Source organism: Sciurus vulgaris, assembly GCF_902686455.1.
Source record: "Sciurus vulgaris genome assembly, chromosome: 18".
NCBI classification, from domain to species: Eukaryota; Metazoa; Chordata; class Mammalia; order Rodentia; family Sciuridae; genus Sciurus; species Sciurus vulgaris.
The window spans coordinates 33,915,492-33,936,817 of record NC_136479.1 but is presented as its reverse complement, the minus strand read 5'-3'; the positions used below and the strand labels follow the sequence as shown (position 1 = coordinate 33,936,817).

Here is a 21,326-nt window from a genome sequence, read left to right as displayed (position 1 = left end):
CTTGAAAATTGGCAGATTTATTTCTTGTGTTATGATACACTTTTATCTCTTCTTGTTTTTATGTGCTAAGACTTTTTTGTTAAATAAAAGTAGCAATAATACGCATTCTTGCCTTGTTCCTGGTTGAAAAGAATATGTCTTCAACACCACGGGGTCTGAAGACTGACGTGTGTCTGATCAATGCCTTTAACCAGGTCAAAGAAGCTTCCCTCTATTCCTAGTCTGCTGGTAGTTTCTATCATGAATGGATTTTATTAAGTTCTTTTCCTGTAACTATTGAGTTGACAATTCTTCTCCCTTAACCTGCTAATGGTATTAACTAACATGGATAAACTTTGTGAATGTTAAACCACACAGCATTCTCGCGATGTTCCAAGTTTGGTAGATTCACTTTGCCTTCCTGAGGCCGCCCACGAGTGCACTCATGAACACTGCTGACTTTCACTTCCCTTTCTTGCACTGTTCTCTGGTTTTGGCATCGAGGCTGCATTAGCCTATAAAGTACATTAGGAAGTGCTCTCTACTTCCTGATGGGAGTTTGCAAAGGATCAGAACTCTGTGCTCCGTGAAGATGGTGCAACTCTCCTGGGGAGCCCTCTAGACTGGTGGGACACTTCTGGAGGAGCTTCGGGGCCATCGGGTTTCCGCTTCCGCTCCCGTCGGCCTCAGTAGCTGCACTCCTGGAACTGGTCCTTAGATTTCAAAAGGTACAGGAATAAAACTGCTCCTAACACTCCCCATCGCCTCTCCCACCGCTGCAGCTGTGACGTCATCCCCCCTTTGCAGGGTGGCAGCTCTCCCTGGAAGGGTGCTGTGTGGGCGTGGAGGCTTGCAGAGCCCCAACGAGCATGGTTCTCTTGGGCCTTTTCTTTTCATGCATTTAGGTTCTTATATTTATTACTATTAATATCCACGTATTTATTTAATATCATTCATTATAATTAATGGGGCTTAATTATTATTGATATGTAATCCTTATTATTTAATATCATTAGCTTTAATTAATGATACTGCTATTTCCTCGTTCCTGTTTGAGTTACTCTGCACGTTTCTAAACTAGTTGCTTAGGTAGGCTTCTCAATCTTCCACTCCCTACAACTAAGCACGTGGAGTACTGCCCAGGAGGTCTGTCATCTCTCAGGATACTTGGCCCAAGACCCAGCTCCCCAGCCCTGACTTTCCAAACCAGGACGCGCCCCAGGGAGAGAAGGAGCAGGGGAAGTTCAATAGTCCCTGCATTTCCTAGAGGGTGTATTTACTCGAGGGTGGGTTTAAATTATTGTTAGACTAGAATGTGCTTTAAACTGGATTGAACATTTAGGTTAACACCTGCCCCCCATCAATTGCTGGGATTGTAAAGCAGAAAATCATGTATGGCAATCAATCAATCAATCTCCATGTGAGTTAGCTTTGATGACTTTGCTATAATAATTATATACAATTGTTATGATTAGAAAACTTCAAACTTTTCAGTCAGGGACAACAGCTATTGACTGGCTTCTTGTGAGGGTGTTCTAGGCACCCGCGTGGGGCTCTCTTCCATCTCATCAGCAGTGCCACCTCCTACATGGCAGAGGGAAGCTGCCTGTGCGTGGGGGTGAGGGGAAGGGATGCAGGTACAGGTGAGCAGGCATGGTGGGAGGGGGCGGGCCTGGCGGGACTCGAAGGCTGGTGCGGTGAGAGCTGGAGCACAGGGGAGCCGGAGGGTAAGTAGTTGTCCCCTGGGGCAGGTCAGGGACCAGGGCAGCCCAGGACGCACCCTGGAAATGCAAAGCTGCGGAGCCTGGGATGGGGGTGCCTGGCTGTCTGCAGACACCTATGTGGTTCCTGCTGGGCTCTGCGGTCTCTTCAGGGGGCCCAAGGGAGGAAGCAGTCTATACAAATTCCGAAGCAGGGCCAGGGTGCACTCAGGATAGAGCGTGTGCCGAGTGGCACAGGCCCCAGGCTCCATCCTCCACAAGAGAATCAAAAACAAACTTCGACAAAGCAAATTCTTGGCAAAGAAGCTTTTTTTCACTGACAGTGTACTTTGGCAGGAGGAACAGAAGCACCCTGGGAAACGCTGGAAGAATCTAGGTAGGAACCAAAGAAGGCACGAGAGGGAGCCTCTGATGAGAGGCTCACTGGTCCCCATGGGCTGCCCCTGGCCTTGCAAAGAGGGAGACCACCCTGCACCATGCCCAGGGTCCCTTGAGTTGTCCTCCGCGTGAACCCACCCTTCCTCAGCAGGAGCAGTGCCCTCTTGCTACCAAAGTAACTCCAGAAACAGTTACATTCCCATAAGTTTGTTGACGTTGACAGCACACGGGAGGATGGGGAGATGGGGAGGCGAGGCCAGGGTGCAGAGCGACCTGGGATGAGCAGGTCTGCAGAGCTAGCTGCACCGGGGGCCGTGCTGGCAGCCGGGCTGCAGCACAGATTTCTGCTGAATGCAATTTTAGCTGTTCCTGCAGCAAATAAAGGGATAACTCTGGGAGGTGGTAGGCATGCTAATTTGCTTCATTACAGTACCACTTTAAGATCTGCACGTATCCTGTAACATCATGTTGTATGCCTTAAATATATACAATAACATTTGTTTTTTAAAATGCATAGCAATTACCAAGGGTTTGATAAATATTAATGGTGCTAAAAAATTTCCCTTTCAAAGAGCCTTTTAAAAGTGGGCAAGTGGCAAGCCTTCCCCTCCCAGGCATTTCCTTCTTTCTTTGGGGTCTGGTGAGTCCTGGGGAGTGAACCCAGGGCCTCCCACATGCCAGGCAGGCACTCTGCCATCGAGCCACAGCCAGTCCGAGGCACTTCCAGTCTGATGGATCCAAAGCCAAGCCTTAGTCCACTGAGAATGCAGGATAATCTATAAAAAAAACTGGCTTAGATTCTCTCCCCCTTAAAAAAAAATCAATTTAATAAATAATAAAGGTGTGGAGGGGGAGACTAAATGTGCGTGTGTGTCTGTCTGTGCACGGCCAGACCCAAGTGCAGTGTGGGAGTCGACTGGACCCATGTGGAGGCGGGGCAGTTGTAAGAGCAGCTTGAGATACTAGGGAAATGAGATTCTAGACCAAGTCTGGATAACATGGGGCCACTGCTGTGTCCCCAGGTGTGGCCTGTGGTCACTGTGGCAATGCTGGGCAATCTTCCTGATTCCTAGTTTAGGGGACACACACATAGGCTTAAAGGCACAGTGTCACATGTTTAAGCAAAATAACCAAAACCGTTTTGGCACCATAATGAAAGCACAGATCATCAGGAGGGAGCAGACTTCATGGATCGGCCGTGCCTTTCACTCAGTCATGGGGTCAGGCATTGGTGGGCACACTTCCTGGACAGAAGACGGTTACAGGAGGAACCTGTGCTTATGTAGGTCGCACTGAAAAGTGGCTCAGCCACTGAAGACTTCAACCGAACACATGAGCGTGGGAGCTCAGGAAACAGGCTGTGAGAATTTGAAACTTGTTTTTACTGGGCAAGGATGGAGGGTCTGGGGTCAGGGTTCAGAGCGCTTGTCTCTTTCCCTCCAGGGTCCATTGTACTGTCACTGGGAAAGGATGTATTGGGAAAGGCTCGATGTGCTCGGGGTTTCGCCTGCTTCCTCCCTCCCTCTTCCAGCCACACTGTTGTGGGGTTGTCATTCCCATATCCTTCAGTGCTACCTGTGACTTATGTCCCAACGCTTAGGGAAGGTTGGCAGATGCCAACGAGTGGGCCCCTAGGTGAAGTGCACAGGCGTCTCTTGTACTGAGCTTTCTATTCTTGAGCAGTTTCAGAATCTTTCCAAACAAAAGAAAACCATGCAAACATACAGAAAGTCCACTGGGCTCTTTCTAGTCAGAGAACTCCTAAGCCAGGGGCCTCCCAAAAGCTGCCATACAAGAGAGCAGATAAGATCAAGTGCAGGTAGCATCAGGTAACAGCGTCACTCATCAGGTAAGGGTTCAGAGACGCAGGGGACAGGACTATACAAGGCCAGTGGAGACCTGGGATCCAGGCAGCCTGCTAGGCCTCACCAAGCCAAGGACACAGGGCTCCGCGAGCCTGGGCAGCGTAAACAGAGGGTGCCCATCCGCCTGGGAACTCCTGGGCCACTGCAGCGCTGTTGTGAATGGACCTGGGGTGTCCCGCATCTCGCCTCTGGCCTCCTGCTTCTCCTCTCCTCCCACTCTGCTGCTGCCTGTCTGCTGAGCAGTTGCCAAAGAGCAGCCTGAATACTTTTCACTGGAGCTCTGGGCCCAGGAATCCAGCCTTCCCAGGAGGCATAGCATGAGGCACCAATGACCCAGGCTGAACCTGCCAATCCCTGCCGCTAATCTCACAGGTGAACCAGGAAGCTGCAGGAAAACAAAATCCCTAGGCCCACCCAACAGTGCTCTCTGGCTCCTCTCCTGCCAGCACCACATGCATGTTCCCAGTGTTGAAGAGGCAAGCGAGTGACTCCACCACACTCTGACTCCTGGGCCCACTGTGTCTGCGCAGGCCTGCGAGGGAGCTGAGTGCCACGCTCCTGTTCACAGGTAGCCAGACAGACATCTCAGGTGACTTGCTGCACAGTCTGTCAGCCAGACAGCTTGGCCCTTCTCTGGAAGGACCCGCTAGAAAATGCTCCCTTATGCTGGGCTGACTTCCCCCGTGACTCTGCCTGGTGCTCTGGGGCTTGGATCCAGTGAGACTCCCTCCTACAGCCTCTGTCTATTCCCATATATTCCCTGCAGGAGGCCTGGGGCAGCAGCAGCCCAGACGAGTTCACAGCACAGGGCAACCCCTTGAGGTGTCTGTGGGCTCCTCGGGCCACGGAAGCACAACCCTGCAGGACGACTGCCCCTGAACCCACTAGCTTTCCACATCAGCATGGCTTCCCTTTCCAGAAGGACTTGCCCTGAGGACCCGATGGGGAAAACCCCATGACAAAGTGCAAAGTCTGCACCACACAGGGTCAGTGCTGCCAGGAGGGCTCCGCCTGGGCAGATGTCCTTGTCCCCGGCATCTACTCAGTGTGAATCAAGATGGCAAGCACACAGGGCAGCTGGGGCTGGGAGCGAAGGCGCAGGCTTACCTCCCCCTGGAAGCTCTTCAGCAGCGGTGCTACCTGCTTGCGCAAATCCTGGAGCAGGAGGAGCGGCCAGGAAACAGCAGTGGGGAGGGAAAGAGAAGGGGAACATTGGTTAGCGCTTCCTGGTGCTGATTTCCTTCACATACAGCCCTCCCGCCCCTCTCCAGACCTGCTCCTGGAAACACAGACAGTGCCACTCGGGTATTTACGCTCGCTTACATAAGGGTACAGTTATGTCTTGTTTCCACAAAGTCCAGGTTAGAACGCACTACGGACTGAAGTCTTCACTGTAAGCCTAAGCAGGATCATTAGTAGAATGAAATACATTACAACATAAGTCTGATGCTGTTTCTCTCGGGACGCATCTGGGCCACTGTCCTGTTTTAGCTGCTGTTTTGTGCACTGTTACTGAGAGGGCCTGCCTGTTCTGAATCCATGCCTGACACAGTCACTGGAAACTTCATCGGAGCCACTGTCCTGTGCCCATGTTGTAAAAGGGGACAACCTGTTGGTGTACCCATACAATCTCCTCCAGTGTTTTCTTTAAAATGAAGCAACTCAGAAAGTGCTCGGAATGCTTTGAAGAGACTTGGAGCAGCCAGCTTGTTCTTCCCTGGGAGTTTGGGCAGGTAAACCGCTTGTTGGAGCATGAGCTACGGGCCAGATCAGATTCGCTTCATCTGGGACAAGGGCACCAGATGATTTCTCTTTTAAAGTTCCAGGCTGACCCTGATGTACATGCCCAAGTGAAACCAAACAGGGCTGGTAAGGACAGACACCAGTCCAGCCATGACACAGGAAGAAGATAAAATGCTATTTCAGAAAAATAAACCTAACCCTACGAGAACATAAAGGAGGAAAGATAAATTCAATTCATGGCAAAGAGGAAATGCCTCAGGGGTGGCATGAGCCAGGAAGAAAGGCAGAACTCTGCAGCTGACACAGAGGGCTGGGGGCTCAGCTCTCAGGGCCCGGGCCCCTGCCCCTGCCCGGTGCCCCTGAGCAAGCCTGAGCCTGCTTTCTGTAGCCTCCGAGGTCCGGCAGGCAGTGGGGGCCGGGCGCAGTTTCCAGGATTCAGAGTCGGGAAGGACAGTCACTCCCCTCGGGAGCCCCCACCTCTAAGAGCTTAAGGATGGCGCGTCTTCCTGGGAGGAGAAGGCAGGCAAGCGGGGTTGGGCCAGCTGCTGGGCTTCTGGCCCTCCGCAGGTGCCCAATGGCAGCAGTGCCCTTTCTTACTGGGACCCAGCGAGCTTGGCACCGGGACTGTCAGCCCCACACAGAGGTGGCTGAGGGGAACCCCAACACCCAGGGTGGTGGGGAGCCCCTCCTCTCCCGCTGTGGGATGCCGCAGCTCTAGAACTGGCTGGACAGTGTGCCCACTTTGGTAACTACCCGTTGGACAGCATTGTGGGTTCCATCAGCTAAACACCTCAATCAAGGGCCCCCACATCCTCAGCGCTGGCAGATCGGCTCACTCAGACATCTAACTATCAGTTCTTTCATCAGGGCCTCCTTTGGCCTACCCAGAGAGCCCTGGTTACGAAATCTTGCTCTAGGCTGTGCCGTCCGACGCGGGGGCCGATGGCCACGTGCAGCTATTTATGTCTAACTGTAACTTAATTAAAACTAAATAAGGTTGGAGAATTCAGCTCCTCATCCACTCTGGCCACGTGAGGCTGGCAGACCTAGTGTGTCTCCAGCATGCAACCCACGGGCGAGGCTACGCGGTGAGCTTTCGAGAACGGAGCCACCCCACGTGACTGCACCTAACTATAGACAGGTCATCAAGAAGTCTGGCACCTCCCTTGCGGGTACACGCTTTTCCAAAGGACGCATTCCTAAATGCGATGCCCTCATTCCCTGGAGAAGACCATGTTTCAACTCCTCCGGGGGATGGTTTTCTGGATTTCTACCCCAAGTTCAATGACAAAAGTAATCACACTCATCATCAGTCTCTTCTATAATCGGCCATCCTAAAGGTGGAAGGTACAATGATGGGCCCCTAGAGATGTCCACATCTTGATCCCTGGAGCACGTGGGAATGCGGGGTCTCACGGCGATAGGGACTTTGCAGGTGTGATCAAGTCAGAGACCGTAAATAAGAGAGAGGACCAGATTATCCAGGGAGCCCATGTCCTTATAAGAGGAAGGCAGGTGGGCCAGAGTCAGGGAAGGGGATTTGAGGACAGACATAGGGTCTTGAATGCTGCCGGGCACATGCCAGGGACCGAGGGCAGCTGGGGAGCTGGAGGAGACCAGGACACACTGTTGCCGGGGCTTCTGAAAGGCACGTGACGCTGGCCACCTCTCATGCTGGCCCTGTAGAGCCCATTTGGATTCCTGGCCTCCGGCATCGTCAGATGAGCCCTAAGACCAGGAAAAGTGCTGCAGAAGCGGCGGGAAGGAAAGGACACGCTTACCCGCTGCCCCCTTGGCAGGCAGAGGGCACACCGAGCATGGAGAGGAGCCAGGGGAAGGGGGCGCAGCAGGTCCCCAGGTCAATGCCATGTTCCAAACACCAGGAATCAGCCACATTTCCTTGCAAGAGACCTGGTCACTATGGGCAGCCATGCAGGAGGCATAAGTGCCTTGCCGGTGGCAACCTGGTGCCCTGCCAGGAGAGGGGACCCCCATGGGACAGTGGAGGGTGCAAAAAGTCACCCGGCAGACTCCTCTGGACAGAGAGGGTCCTCTCCGTTCCCTTCCCCAAGCAAAGACAAGAGGCAGGATGGTCACATGGCACCGCTGTGATCAGACTGCAAACCGCTGTGATCAGATGACGGAGTTTGCTTCCATTTCCCAGCGGGGCCAAGTCTGTACGGAAGGCAGCCCCATCATGAGGTGTCACTGCCTTGGCCAGCATGGGCTAAGAGGGATGTCACTCGTCCTGACCTGGGGCTGACAATCCACGGCGCCTGAGCCCAACAAACCCAGAACTGTCTCTAATGTACTACACGAGTGACCTTCCTCTCAAACGGGGAAGGCACACACACGCGTCTTATTTTTTTAAGAATAAGACATGAAAAATTCAAGGGAAATAACCCTATGGAACACTTGCCTTCTGACTGTCAGGGAAACCATGGCTCTTTTTTGGTCCTCCATGCCCAGGGAGCTGGACCAAAAGCTGGCTGCTCTTGCCCCAAGGGGGCTTGTTTGTGGGGTGTCCTTGGGGCCTGCTCTGCAGGATCTGACAGCCAGTAGCTCCCAATGACCCCTTGGGCTACGGAAAGGGGACCCCAAGGCTACTGAGCAGTCCCCTGGAGACAGCCAGGACCCAGCATCACAGGCTATACCTACTGGCATGTCTCACTGTGAGCTCTCCAGACAGGGCCTTGGTGACGGACAGCAGCCTCCTGCCTTCCAGCTGGGGCTGCCGAGGGCTGGCATGGGTCCTACCTGCCCCTCTACCTGCAGCTTCCAACACAGGGCTGGGTATCTTGCTGAGGACTCTCAAGCACAGGCGGGTTTAAGACTCCAGAGGTTGGAAGCGGAGTCCACGCCACACCAGATGCCATGTTTCCTTCTCCAGAGGGTTAAGTGGGCCCTTTCTTGCTGACCCCACCCACGGGGTAGGCTGTAGTGTGGCCCGAGGCCTAGAGCACAGGGCAATGGGGCCTGGGAAGCAGGAGGAAGTTAGGTCAGCAGGAAGACTCAACCTGGACCTGCCTGGGTGTTAGCTTGACCCTGTTTCTTGGGTCAGCGTTGGCCTCTTCCATGCCTGGGGGTAGCCGGTGCACTAGAGGGACTCAGCCCATGAGGAGTGGGCATATGAGCAAGTCAAAGAACAAGTGGAGACAGACAGCCCCTCAGAGTGGGCTGAGCCCAGCAAGTGGGAGGTGGGCCCTACAGAAGAGCCCTTGGGCTGGGCTCCCGCTGAGGACGCCCCATCTACCAGGCCTCGCCCAGCTCCCCGTTCCCTAGTGCAACCCTGACGAGGCCTCTGGAAACACGTGAAGCTGATTTTAGCTTCATTCACCCCACATGTCCCAAATGCAATCCTTTCATGAGTAATTGATATAAAAATTAACACAGTAAGCTTATGTACATTTCTATTTTACTTATTCACTTTCATTTTCTGCTTCGAGGTTTGCCACCTGCTGTCTTTCACACTTGGCTCATCCTCTCGGTGTGGACTGGCCAAGGTCAAGTGGCCTGCAGCCACACACGGTGGTCGGCACCACCCTGGCTGCTTGGGCTAAGGGGGACCTCCACAAGTCAGGCTCTCCTGGGAGAGAGGGTGGGTGGCAGGGGCATGGGAACAGGCCCGCAAGGAGCAAGAAGAGAGCAGGAAGCTCAGGGCTAAGGGAGGAGGAAGCTCAAGAGGGAAAAGGTGGTCACTGTGTCAATGCTGCCCCAGAACTGGCAGCCAGGGAAGGACCGCTCACTGGATTCCGCAGCTTGAGCTGAGCAGGGGATGGAACCAGCGCAGCGAGTACATGGACATTTTGAGAAATCGGTAGTCTAGGGAAAGGAGGTGGAATAAGATACACCAGGTCCCACAATGCCAACTTGGTGTCTGAAACGAGCTGAGCACTGGACCATGAGCTTCTTCCAGTGACCCCACCAACATAAGGGACAGGTTCACTGTCCAGATAAGACCCCTCCAAAAGGAAAGGGAATTCGCTCAAGGTCACAGAGCCGAAGGGTTAGAAGTTGAAGCCAGATCTCTTTCTACTGTCCATACCACAGTGAGATTTTGTAGAGGACACAATTACGGTGGACCCGTATGGGAACAGGCACAGCATATGGAGGCCACCCAGACCGCATGGCGGTGGGGTGGGAGTGTGGGGTACAAATAGGCACATCACCTCCAAAGCTTAGGAAGGGGACCATGTTCAGAGAGGATCAGTGAAGTCGGACAGGGTCACGGAAGGGGAAGGCTGGGAAGCTGAAGACACAGGCCACAGCAAGGGCCCTGGCTCAGGCCATCAGCAGGGCCTCCCGCCAAGCTCCTGAGTCCTGTCCACAGGCACAGGGCTGCCTCCTGAGAACGCCAGCTCAGGAGGTAAGAGAATCATTCCTGCGGTCCATGGCAAAACTCCAGCTGGGCTGAAGAGCCACTGAAGAGCCACGTCCCACACCACTGCCTCACGTAAGGCAGACTCCTCCTCAGCTGTGTTTCAAAAATCTCTTATTTGCGCATTCACAAGTCGCATGGCAGCCCCTGAAACAAGCTTTGGTATTAAAGCCGACGTGCATTTGCACACACACGCGCACATGCATGTTTAGAGACAGCTGAAAGGAAAAAACCGCTATATGTTCACACATCACACACAAACTGACACATCCGCGCTCCAAGTCACCAGCTAAAAACCACTCGTTCTAATTTTATTTTTGGCAGCTTGTGAAATTCTTTATCCAACTTCACCGCCTGCAAAGACTCCCCAGTTCTGCACCCAGCTGAAGAGAGACCCACCGATGCTCAGCTCTAGCCCGGGGGCTCCCACCGTCACTTAGTGAGGCCGCAGCTCCATCTGTTGCCATCTCAGAGCTGAGGGCCCAGGCCTTCTGAGGGCTCAGACACTGCGGCTCTGGTGACCCACACACCCTCTGCTACTGTCGCCAGCTGATGCAAGTGGGTTCTGGCCAGTCAAAACCACACTGGAAGGGACGATAACAGGTGACTGGCACACACTTAGTCCTCACCAGGACAAGCGGTTGCACACGTAATGGCCACCAGCTTTCCCAGGACCCCAACTTCCTTCCCTCCTGTTCTGTCCCTGGAGCGAGCCCCCCCCATCAGGACAGAGTGACATCCTTGGGATCATCACTCTCAGGCGTTTCTGGCGAAGGCCAGATCACTCATTTCAACCCTCCCTCGAGTACACAGCAAATAATAAGCAAAGTTTATAGAGACGCGGCTTTGCAAACAGGATTTGCACTATTCTCAAAACCGCTAATTCACAACACACGTTTTAGATCAGAAAACTGAACAGCAAAGTGCCATTAAGGCCCCAGGTGATGAGAAGTATCCTCACTTGAAAGTGCCAGAGACAAAGTGGCCAGGTTGGGCGGCTGCACCTGGAAGGTGTGAGTCTAGAAACCAGGCTGCTGGGCCCGGGCTGTGCAGCCCTCGGCCTTGTGCCTTTGGGGGACCGGGGTGGTCTCTGCAAGGCTCTGTCCCCTCCGGCCCTGTGACCTCTCCCCAGTGACGTTTCTCCTGCTTCCCTGTGGCATGCAAGACCAGGACAGGGCGGTGGGCTGCACACCCAGCCACGTGCCGGACTCAGTGCTGGCGCTGCCTGATCTTCCGCATGAGGCCCAGTTCTGTGCCCAGGAGCGTGGCTCAGGCTCCACAGGTGCTGGAAGGACAAGAAGCTGTGGGGCCAGTACAGACACTGTGTGTCAGGGAAGGGCCTGTGAGTCACAGACGCACCTCCAGACTCACAGTCATCTCTACAAACATTCCATGATCTGGGATTTTCTGGATGTTCTACCAAGTTGCACAGTGTCCTTTTTTCCTCATACCAGGGATTGAACTCAGGGGCACTTGACCCCTGAGCCACATCCCCAATCCTATTTTGTATTTTACTTAAAGACAGGGTCATACTGAGTTGCTTAGCACCTCGCCTTTGCAGAGGCTGGCTCTGAACTCGAGATCCTCCTGCCTCAGCCTCCCGAGCTGCTGGGGTTACAGGCGTGCACCACCGCCCCGGCGCACAGCATCTTTTACTCCACAGTAACTGAGGCGCGTCTCCGTGGGACAGTTCTGACAATATCCAAAACCCGCTGCTGTCTTGGTGTGCTGTCCTTGCTGGTGGCAGCCCTGGAATGGGGTCCTGCCTTCTCTGGTGACAACGTGGATTTTCCAAGTGTGGGTGAGGGGGAGCGGCGGGGATGCTGAACTGGGTCACCCCCAAAAGCCCGACTCTATTAGGGTTGCCTGCAGCCCCCACGGCAAGAACATCAGAGGCCGGCCTTAACTTCACCTGCCCACAGCCACCTCCTGTTCCAGACCCATTTCTTTCCTGCCTCAGTTGACATTTTCTTCATGTGTTCGGGAGGCGAAGGGTTGGGACCACCGTTGCTTGGTGACATGGCATGCCCACCCAGGGCTGGAGACTGTCATCTCCATGCGAGGTCCCTGGCCCCTGCTTTCCTGTTAGGCCTCACTGGAGCATGTTTTAGAGGACATCAGAGACAGCCCTCCACGGCTTGCTCCAGCAAACGCACACCAGCAAATGTGACCTGTGTCACTGCTCCCACTACGCTAAGGGAAGGCACTGCTTTTCCATTCAGATGTCACTTAGTCTCATAATTGATTTTGAAAATGGTAAAACATAGCAGTGTAAGAATATGACTGGTAAACATGGTATACCACAGAATGAATGCAAGCTAAAGTAATAGGTCCCAGGCTTTGTTTTCAAATCCATGAGTCCATATTTTAGGTATTTTTTCAAAAGGGTCCTTTGCTTTTCAAAACGCATACTAACATATTTTATGAAATATGATTTTTGCTTCACGCTGATTTGTGGGGAAAGGTTGAGTGGCACAGGGCGAGAGGATGGTGGCGATGGTGAGACCTGGCCTGGGACTGTCCCCTACCTCTGTGCATCTGAAACCGCAGACGCCTCTTCAGACTCCCTCTGGGGCACAGGAGGCCTTCAGCCGGGTGCTCACGGAATCAGAGCAGGCTGAGCAAGGAAAGCGGGCCTGGGCACCTCTCAAGTCACGACTACAACCTGTCAACTCAAACTGCCACCTTGTCAGGTTCATCTGGAAAGCCACAACCCTCTGGTCCAGTCTCCTGCCAGTGTCCTGGCCGACATGCCCATCCGGGGCAGCCCTATCTGACCGGGCCTTGTCATGGGTAGGAGTCTTTGCAGCACAGGGGAAATGCTGGTATTCGGGGGAAGCTGTCCTGTTCCAGGTGCCAGTAACACAGTCACTAGTAACAGTTGGTGAATAATTCACTGGGGCCTGGCGGAGGCAGAGCAGGTTCAAGGTGACCCCTGGCTCTTGTCCCTCTCACATGCTACCTGATATGGCTCCTTCAGTGGGGTGGGCCCAGCAGCTCCCCATGTCCCTTGCTCTGCCCAGAGGAACAGCTGGCCTGAAAGTGGGGAAGCAGGGAGCTGCTGTGGTTCGGCCCTCCCACCGCCTTCCAATCCAAGGGCAGCCTGGGCTGGGCTGAGCTGGGCTGGGCTCCCGCCTGCTCCTAGGCCCCTCCCCGTTCCAGACAGCACACGCTGGTTGCTCTTCTGAGCCCCTGCCGGCCCTCCAAGGCCATCTACCTGACTCATACCTGGGAACAGCCATCTTGAAAGCCCTCGCCCTGGAGGAACAGGGTCCTGAGAGGAGAAGGGGACGGGGTTCTAGAACAGACACTGGCAGCACCCACCACCTACACGGAAAGAATTCTGAAGACCTTTAAAACACAAAACACAGCAGCCAGATTCTAGATTATTCATTCAAGCAAGGGGCAATCTGAATGGAATGATTTCCTTTGAAATCCAGACATTTGTATGTAGCATTATTAAAGGGAAAAAGAGTTGAATTTCAGAAGTTGAGCTCACCACTTATAAGAAAACACAGCAGTTATGCATCAGACTCAGAGCAGTTTGACAAAAGTCCCTCTTGACAGCGACCTCTTTTCAACAAGCTACTTCACCTAACAAACGAGGCGAGGACCCCTGTTCTAGACCTGAGAGCCAGACACGGAAGCACATGCCAGGAGGACCCTGGCCCTGAGGCTTCGCCCCCAAGGTCTGCAGCACCCCGAAATGCCCCGGGACAGCAGTGCCCGCATTCATCAGGGAAACCTATGCCAGGTGCAGGGTCCCAGGTGCACCTCTAATCGGAACTTCGGGGAATACGTGTCCCAGGTATAAGGCCTTGACAGTGAGGGGAGGACTCAGTTCTCTGTGACAGACCGGTCGCTCTTTGTGTTTGCATCCCTGGATTTCACTTAAGGCAGCCGCGATTCTCCCTGTCAAGCACACAGAGCTGGGCTGCGGGGCCAGGTGCGGGTTTTCAAAACAAGACAATACACCGTGTGTTTCCCGACTGCAGCTGGTGGAAAGTGAAGTTCCCCTTTGTTCCACGATACTGGAACCTTCACTTCCCATCTCGTCACCGTGGATGAACCACACGGCTATTGATGGGCACCCTGCTTTCCATTGCTGTCACAGATGAGCACACGATCCTTCCAGCCTCTGCGATAGAAAAGGTAATTTTAAATGGCATTTAAACTGGAGTGTTAAATAAAAAATATCTTTCTATACAACAGCAGACAGTATGTCCTGGCAATTTCTCAAAGATTTTAGTTCACAGATTTGAGAAAATTCCATTAGCTTTAATTATTTATCAGCAGTCAATTTAGATTACTGTTCTTGACCTATTTTCACGGCGTATGGGCCACCCAGCAATGGAATAAATGAATAGTCTTTTGCTGCAATGGTTGATTTTCTGAAATAATAGAAATCTAGTTTAAAGAAGGAATGAAACCCCAAACATGTAATTACCACAATGCAGACCCTGCCATCCTGCTTTGTAGCTGGATAAAATGCACATCTTTGTGAGTTTTTTGGTTATTAAATAAGATTATCTTGAAAGGGATAAACTGGCTCATGCTATAATTTCTTCCCATTTAAATTTCTTTGCTCCATTTAAAACATGTTCTGTGTTCTGGCGGAAAGTCTCCTAATGCTGACGGATATGCCTTCAGCACTGCACTGAGAGCTCTGTGCAGAGGACGGGCTGTGTGCAGCCCAAGGGCACCATGGGGCTCAGGCACCTGTGCTGAGCAGCAAGGGTCAGCGAGGGGCACCAGGGCCAGCAGTCCCCTAGTTCCTAAGAATGAATTTGCAAGACTTGCAGGCTGACGCACAGTGGCATGGGTACTGCGTTGGCGATCACGAATGTGGGCAGAGGGAGACAGGCTAGGGTGGCAGAGGCCAGGGAGGAAGAAGGAACTGAGGCACACTGCGCAGCCGAGCAGGGTGGCGGACCCCAACGCTGCCAGGCTGCGGTTCTGAGAAAGAGTCTGGGACTCCTGGCTCCACAGACCCACCAAGGGTCCAGGAGGTCAAAGCTACTTGTCATTAGCTTTTCTCACATTTTCTCACAAATGAAGAGATTTCTAGAAGCTCTGCGCCCTGTGAAGACACCTCACTCTGACGCTGCAGAGACTTCTGTTTGCACCTTCCACGTGGCCAATGGCTGACAGACAACACGCACACCTACGCTGAGCCCCCAGTTTTAAGAGACCAAAGAATGACAGGGAAAGGCTGTCTACGGAGCCCATCTGGGAGCCGACGCTGGCCAGGGTGTCAGGCTGGGGACAGTCCTGTGGCCTGGACAGGTGTGACGTGCTGCTCTCACAGCACGGCTGCATCGCCCTGCAGCTCCCACAGCCACCTGTGCCGGGGCAGTGGCCTCCTACAGGACACTGGGTGGCCAGAGGGGCGACCCTCTCATTTCCAAACCCTCTCCTGGGCTGCTTTCTGAACAGACGCTCACGTCCAGCCTCTCGTTTTCATTTCAGAACTCTGAAAACACCGCTGAGTTTGTCAGAGAGGAACCACTTGTCATACAGGTACTTTGATTATCCAGAGACAAATGAGCATTTAACAGGCGCACCGGATGAGAAGGCGGGGTCCCGCACTCAAGGAGCTCGCCGCCGGGCGAGGGTGGTGACAGGCCTTGGTCTGGGCAGCCTGTTTGCTGGTGGGGCTGAATCCCTGTGGGGACCCACAGAGGCACTCTTCCCAGGCTGGCCACAAAGCTGACCCTCGGAAGTGCCACACAGGGGACGTTCCCTCGGGTACATTTTACCCTGGGACTCTGAAACCAGCCAGGAAGGGCCACTCCCGCTTCCCTCTGACACGGCCACTGCTCCACGTACTGCAGACTCAGCCCTGCTAACAAGTGGACGAATGGCCATTTAAAACTAGAGTGTGCAGTGACCTCCCTAGGACTTCTACCTCAGGAATCTACCTGTTAGAATAATCAGAGACGAGGCAGAGATGCATACTGGGAGTGCCAGCACGTGCAGGGAGACTGAGGAAGTTTTCAGTATGGCTGGCTTATTAGGTAGTTGGTGAGACTATCTTTCTACAAATAGCGAATACTGGAACATGCATGAGATTTCCATTCACTCAACGGATGTTAGCTGGGGAAGGATTCTGGGTGTCCTGGCTCCACCACAGGGGCTCCTTCAATTGTGAGCGGAACCAACTGGTTGGTGGGCCACCCACCTGGCATCTGTCCACGGGGGAGCTGAGTCAGGTCGCCACGACACAGGGAACAGTCCACTGTGCTGAGCTACCAAGATGAAGCACGCCACCCAGGATGTGTTTCAGAGGCAGGCCCGGTCCAGGAAGACCCCTGTGGGTAGGGGGCACCCCAGCTGGGTCTAGAGGATGAACAGTCGGGGCAGGTGGGCAGGACAAGGAGCCATACACTACCAAGCACGTTTACAGCAGAACCCCAAGGCTACACACGCAAACACACACACACACACACACACACGCACACACACACACACACACACACACACACACACACACACACACACGGGAACGTCCCTGATCCAAAACACTTCGATACCTTAAGCTTTTTGAGCTCAGACACAGTTGGGATTCCAGAAATTTTAATTAGAGATGCTTAACTGTTAAAGTTTACGCAAATACCCCCAAATCTGAACGACAGAGAGGCCGGAACCACTGGCGTCTGTCGTGAACGCTGTGGCTGGGGAATCCCAACCGGCACGGGAAGCTGGAAGGGCGGGCGGGGCACCAACCCTGAGAGGCATGCGGATCCAGGGCAGCGCACCCTGCCCCCTCACGGCTCTGTAGGTAAAGCACATCCTTTAAATACAAGTCCATGACAGGTGTCAGCAGCAGACCTCCTGGAACACCTTGGGCTCACATGTACTTCATTTAAGTAAAACTCTAAGGTTGGTTGGGAAGCCAAGCCACAAAATGATATGCACAGCGTGAACCTAACGGTTCTGAACATAGAAAGATGACAGACTCAAAAGCCACAGGCTAACTTCCTCATCCAGGACTGCAAGGGATGCAGCCCCATCTTCTCCATGCCACCGGCTTCATGTGACATGCGGATCTCAATAACGAGCCTCCAAGCTTTTTATCCAGAGGACCAAGTTACAGGCCTCCAGGAATCTTGGAGAGACTTAAAACACCATCTCACCCTGACACCGAAGGGGCAAGACAGCCCCCAGCAGCCCCAGCGTGAGCGCAGTCTCTTCAGCTCCCAGACGGGAGACGTTCATCGGCAGGCAAACCATGAGCAAGCGGGTCAGGCCCAGGGAATCCTCGAGACTGAGGCTCTGCTGCAGGACCCTCCGGGCTGACTCGGGCCTCTGCTCTCCACCCCAGGACCTCTGCAAGCTCGCTCACCGTTTGTGCGCCACCAGCCCTAAAATTCCACAGCCTGTTTCCGCGTGTTGGGGTGAGAGAGCCTCCTGGCACGCGCTGGCAGCGAGTGGATTTTCCCAGGTCATTACTGACGCCCTCTCTGCACGGCCACTGTGAACCGCACGTGCTGATGCTGAGGCTGAGGTGGAGGGAGGTGAAGTCCCTGTTCCTGGTGGTCCGAACACAGTCCTTACGGGACTTACGTGCTTCTTTTGTCCTCTGCCACCACGTCTGGGGAACACCAAAGAGTCAGTGGCAAAGGAAAAGTAGACCACAATTTCTTAATTTCTAAATGGAATTATTCATATTATCCAGATGGCCTAAGAAGTCTACGTGACCCAGGGAATTTAAACCTCTGAAACCAGTGTTGCTATGTAAGAGATGCTCGGAGGCGTCCATGGATCACCCCCACCTAGCGATAAGGAGAACTGGGTCCCTCCTGACCCTGCTCCACAAAGACCTCGGCAGGGCAGATGGTGCGTGGCTAGAAAGGGCACTCGACTGCACCCACCCAGAAAGCCTCTCCCTAGTTTCACCCAGTTCTACCCAACAGTCCCAGACCTCAGAGACCCTGATGCCAGATGAGGGTGAGAACAAGAGGCACCTTCTAGAACATGCTGACTACGTTCAAGGTCCAAAAGATTTGACTCACTAACCTTCCATGCATTGTCCCCAGAGCTCTGAGTAGTCACCCCTGATTTGGCAGGGTAGAGGTTCCAGGACCCGCCTGCCCCATGCTGACACCAATGTCCTCGAATGCTCAAGTCCCCCAGGCACTCCGGGTCATCTCTGCGTGACTGATAATCCGGATACAGTGTAGATGCTATGTAAGCAGTGGCCACACTGCACTGTTCAGGAAATGATAGGAGGAAAGTGTGTACCTGTTTGGCACAGATGCCAACTGCCCACCTGTGCGAGTATTCTGACCTACCACGCATCTCAGTGTTTGGATCCACAGACGCGGGACTCTCAGACGTGGAGGGCAAATACGACACCCACAGAGCACTGTGCTGTCAACTCCCTTCTGGAGGATCTCGCCACAGGCGTCTCAAACCCAGGCTCTCATCGTCCTCTGGAACTTGCCTCTTCCTAAGGACAGCTGTCCTTCCAGTTTGTCCCTCCCCCTCGGCACACATGTGCCAGGGACCCAGGCACTAGAGCCAGACATGGCTTGGAAGCTGCCGCACTTGAAGAAAGCACTCGGCGGGGTGATCATCTGTCACCCGGTCCCTAAAAACGCAGACATGAATTATGCCTGAGCTCAATGACAGGCAGGGCAAGAAGAGACTGTCCAGGGGCAGACCAACCAGAGGGACAGTGACAGCTACCCTGCACACAGGAACCGGGTCTGGGGAAGACCACTAATGCTTGGAGAGCTCCCGCGTGAACCAACGGCTTTAAAAGACTGTGGCAGTTGCTCTCGCGTCCTTCTCAGGGCTGACACCGAGAGCCGCTTCTTTGTAGCGAAACAGCCTAGAAGAGAAGTGGGTGAAGACACCCTCTCTCAGCTGGAGCAGCCGGCCTGCCAGATGAATCACAAAGAAGTCCATAAACGTCGAGAGCGTCTGCCCGGACTTTTCTTTTATGACCATATATGGCAAATATAGATCCACTTATCTCTAGCCATCTCCACTTCAGCTTTAGCAATTTTCATACCTTACTGTCTTTCTTAAAAGTTTCTCTTGATCTACGACACAGACTGTGCGCCCAAGGACGGTACTGAGCTCATAGCCAGGGCTGGGTGTTTGGGGAATGACAGCAGAACTCCACATCACTGTGCGTGAGGCGGGCCCAAGTCCCCAGCTGTTCCCATGCCTGCCCCATCCAGCTGAGCAGCTGGGGCAGGAGGATTCCATGAGAATGCCACCGGAACGGGCCTCTTCCCCAGGGCACTGTGTTTCTGGCCACGTTTTCAGGGACTGGCTGAAGAACAATGGTACTGATGGCCTTTGGTATATTCCTTAAAGAGACAAATGCTGAAAAACAATTCCAGGCTTCTCGAAGCTGAAGGCCCATGATGGGCTGGTTCTAGGAGTGTTCGGGGGACATTCATCTATTCTCTCGATAAATTTACATTGAGGGTCAAAGCTGCAAAGATAAGCAGCCTCAGTCTGTCCCCAACCTGCACCCAAGACACAGAACACACTGGTCCACACACACTGGAGGTGGTCAGGGACTGTCCCCTCATGAGCCGAGGCCGCACCTCCAGGGAGCCTGCCAGAGGACACCAGGAGGGTTCAGTCGTCGGCCTCTCTGCTGCTGCTTTCCTACGCCCCAAGCGGCCAACACCTTCAGCTCCAACCTCTGATGGCACGAGACCCACAGAGGCCAAGCGCAGAAAACTGGCTGTGTGGGAAGTACGTGGTCCCACTCCCCGGCCAGCAGCGCGCACCCACCCAACCTGGGACTCCATCAGGCCTCCCCGGCACCACAGGGCAAGGAGTTGCTGGCAGTGTTCATGTGTTTGGTGGCTGCTGGAAGGTCCACCCAAAACCAAATGATGCCAAATCAATCATCTATGTTGAAAAAAATTTGGTGAAATTAATTTAGAATACCCTTTGGAAAAGTCCTTCCTGTAGCCCCAAACCATCTGGGGATCTGCCTTGTGTGGGAAAAATATAAGAAGCCCTCAGCTCCAAGGTGAGGCGGGGCAAGCCTCAGTGTCCTGCCTGGTGCGGGGCCAACCCACCTCGCGGCAGAAGGTCCAGGCTGAGAGACTATCTGTGTTTCCAAACCCTGCTGGCCTTGGGTCAGCAAGCCTCCCCAGGAGGCACTTCCAGTGGTCTTGGGAAAAGGGCTTTAGGGTGGGGGGCGTGACAGGATGGGAACATGTCCCTCTCCAAAGGTCCCCTGCTTGACTGGGATTGCTGCGCTGTCTTGGTAAGACTCTGACCTTGGAACACGAGGTTCTGAACATTCAGTTGTACCATTCTGGCATATGTGCTGGGAGAGGGGACAGCAGACAGGCTACAGAGCGGGATGTTCAGAGAGGGCACGACCACACAGAAGGGCCTTCGGAGGACCCCCAGGAATGAAGTCTCAGACACTAACATGGAGTCTATGCTTTGCAGTGAGCTACACCTGTCAGATCAGCAAGCCACCATGGCTGCTGAGACGCCCCCCAGCTCCACCAGGAGCACACAGGCCTCATGTTCAAGTCACTTGTCAACAGACAGAGACACACGCAGACCCCCACACCAACAGCACACAGCTGCGCGGTGCCACCTCCGTCCTCCCACGGCGGCACCGTGTTGGAGCAAGCTGCGGGAGCGGTCGCGGCCTGACAGGAGGCACTTGGTTCTAGAGACACTGCACGCTCCAGACACCCTGCCACAGAAGGTGCTCCACGTAGCTGCTGCTGAACATGACGACACATCCCTCCCTTTCTCAGGCCTGCCTACTCAAGGGTTCCTAGCCCTCACAGCCCACTGCCCCTCGGCCTGCACCGTGTTGCGCGGAGCTGTTCTGGCAGTCTGACCCAGCCTGCCTGCAGTTCCTCTCAGCGGGGACATGGCTGTCTGTCCTTCCCAGGCACTCTGGCCCTGGCCAGGTATTCACCAGATGCTGCTGACTTCCGGGCAGCCAGCGCAGGCTGCAGTAACCCTGTTCTCTCCAGCTCAGCCCAACTCCATCCCCTCAGCTGCCAATCACAGCAGAGAGTTTTTCCCAGACAGAAATTCCCAGAGGTGATCTTCACGTGCTAGCCGGTGGCCAAGAGAGATGTGTTCACAGGTTCCCAGTTTCCTCCAGCATTCACCCAGCTCAAGACCTGCCTTCTTCCCCTAGCAACTCCAGGCCGACCTCACACGGGTGCCCACGGGCTCGGGAAGCTTCTGATCAGTCTGCGGTGGCAGCTCGCAGTGCCTGCCTCGCTTCTGCTCTTTGAGCCTCCTGCTCAG

The 21,326-nt window shown here is 54.0% G+C and overlaps 1 protein-coding gene across 16 annotated transcripts in view; it reads right to left on the bottom strand.

Annotated features, from left to right (window-relative positions):
- The window catches only part of CUX1 (cut like homeobox 1), a 315,007-nt gene that overhangs the window by 166,299 nt on the left and 127,382 nt on the right, over positions 1–21,326 (bottom strand). For all 16 annotated transcript variants that reach the window (XM_079121805.1, XM_079121808.1, XM_079121804.1 and 13 more), the window contains exon 3: positions 5,051–5,098. In XM_079121805.1, coding sequence (XP_078977931.1) covers positions 5,051–5,098 — 48 coding nt within the window. The remainder of the gene's footprint in view (positions 1–5,050; positions 5,099–21,326) is intronic.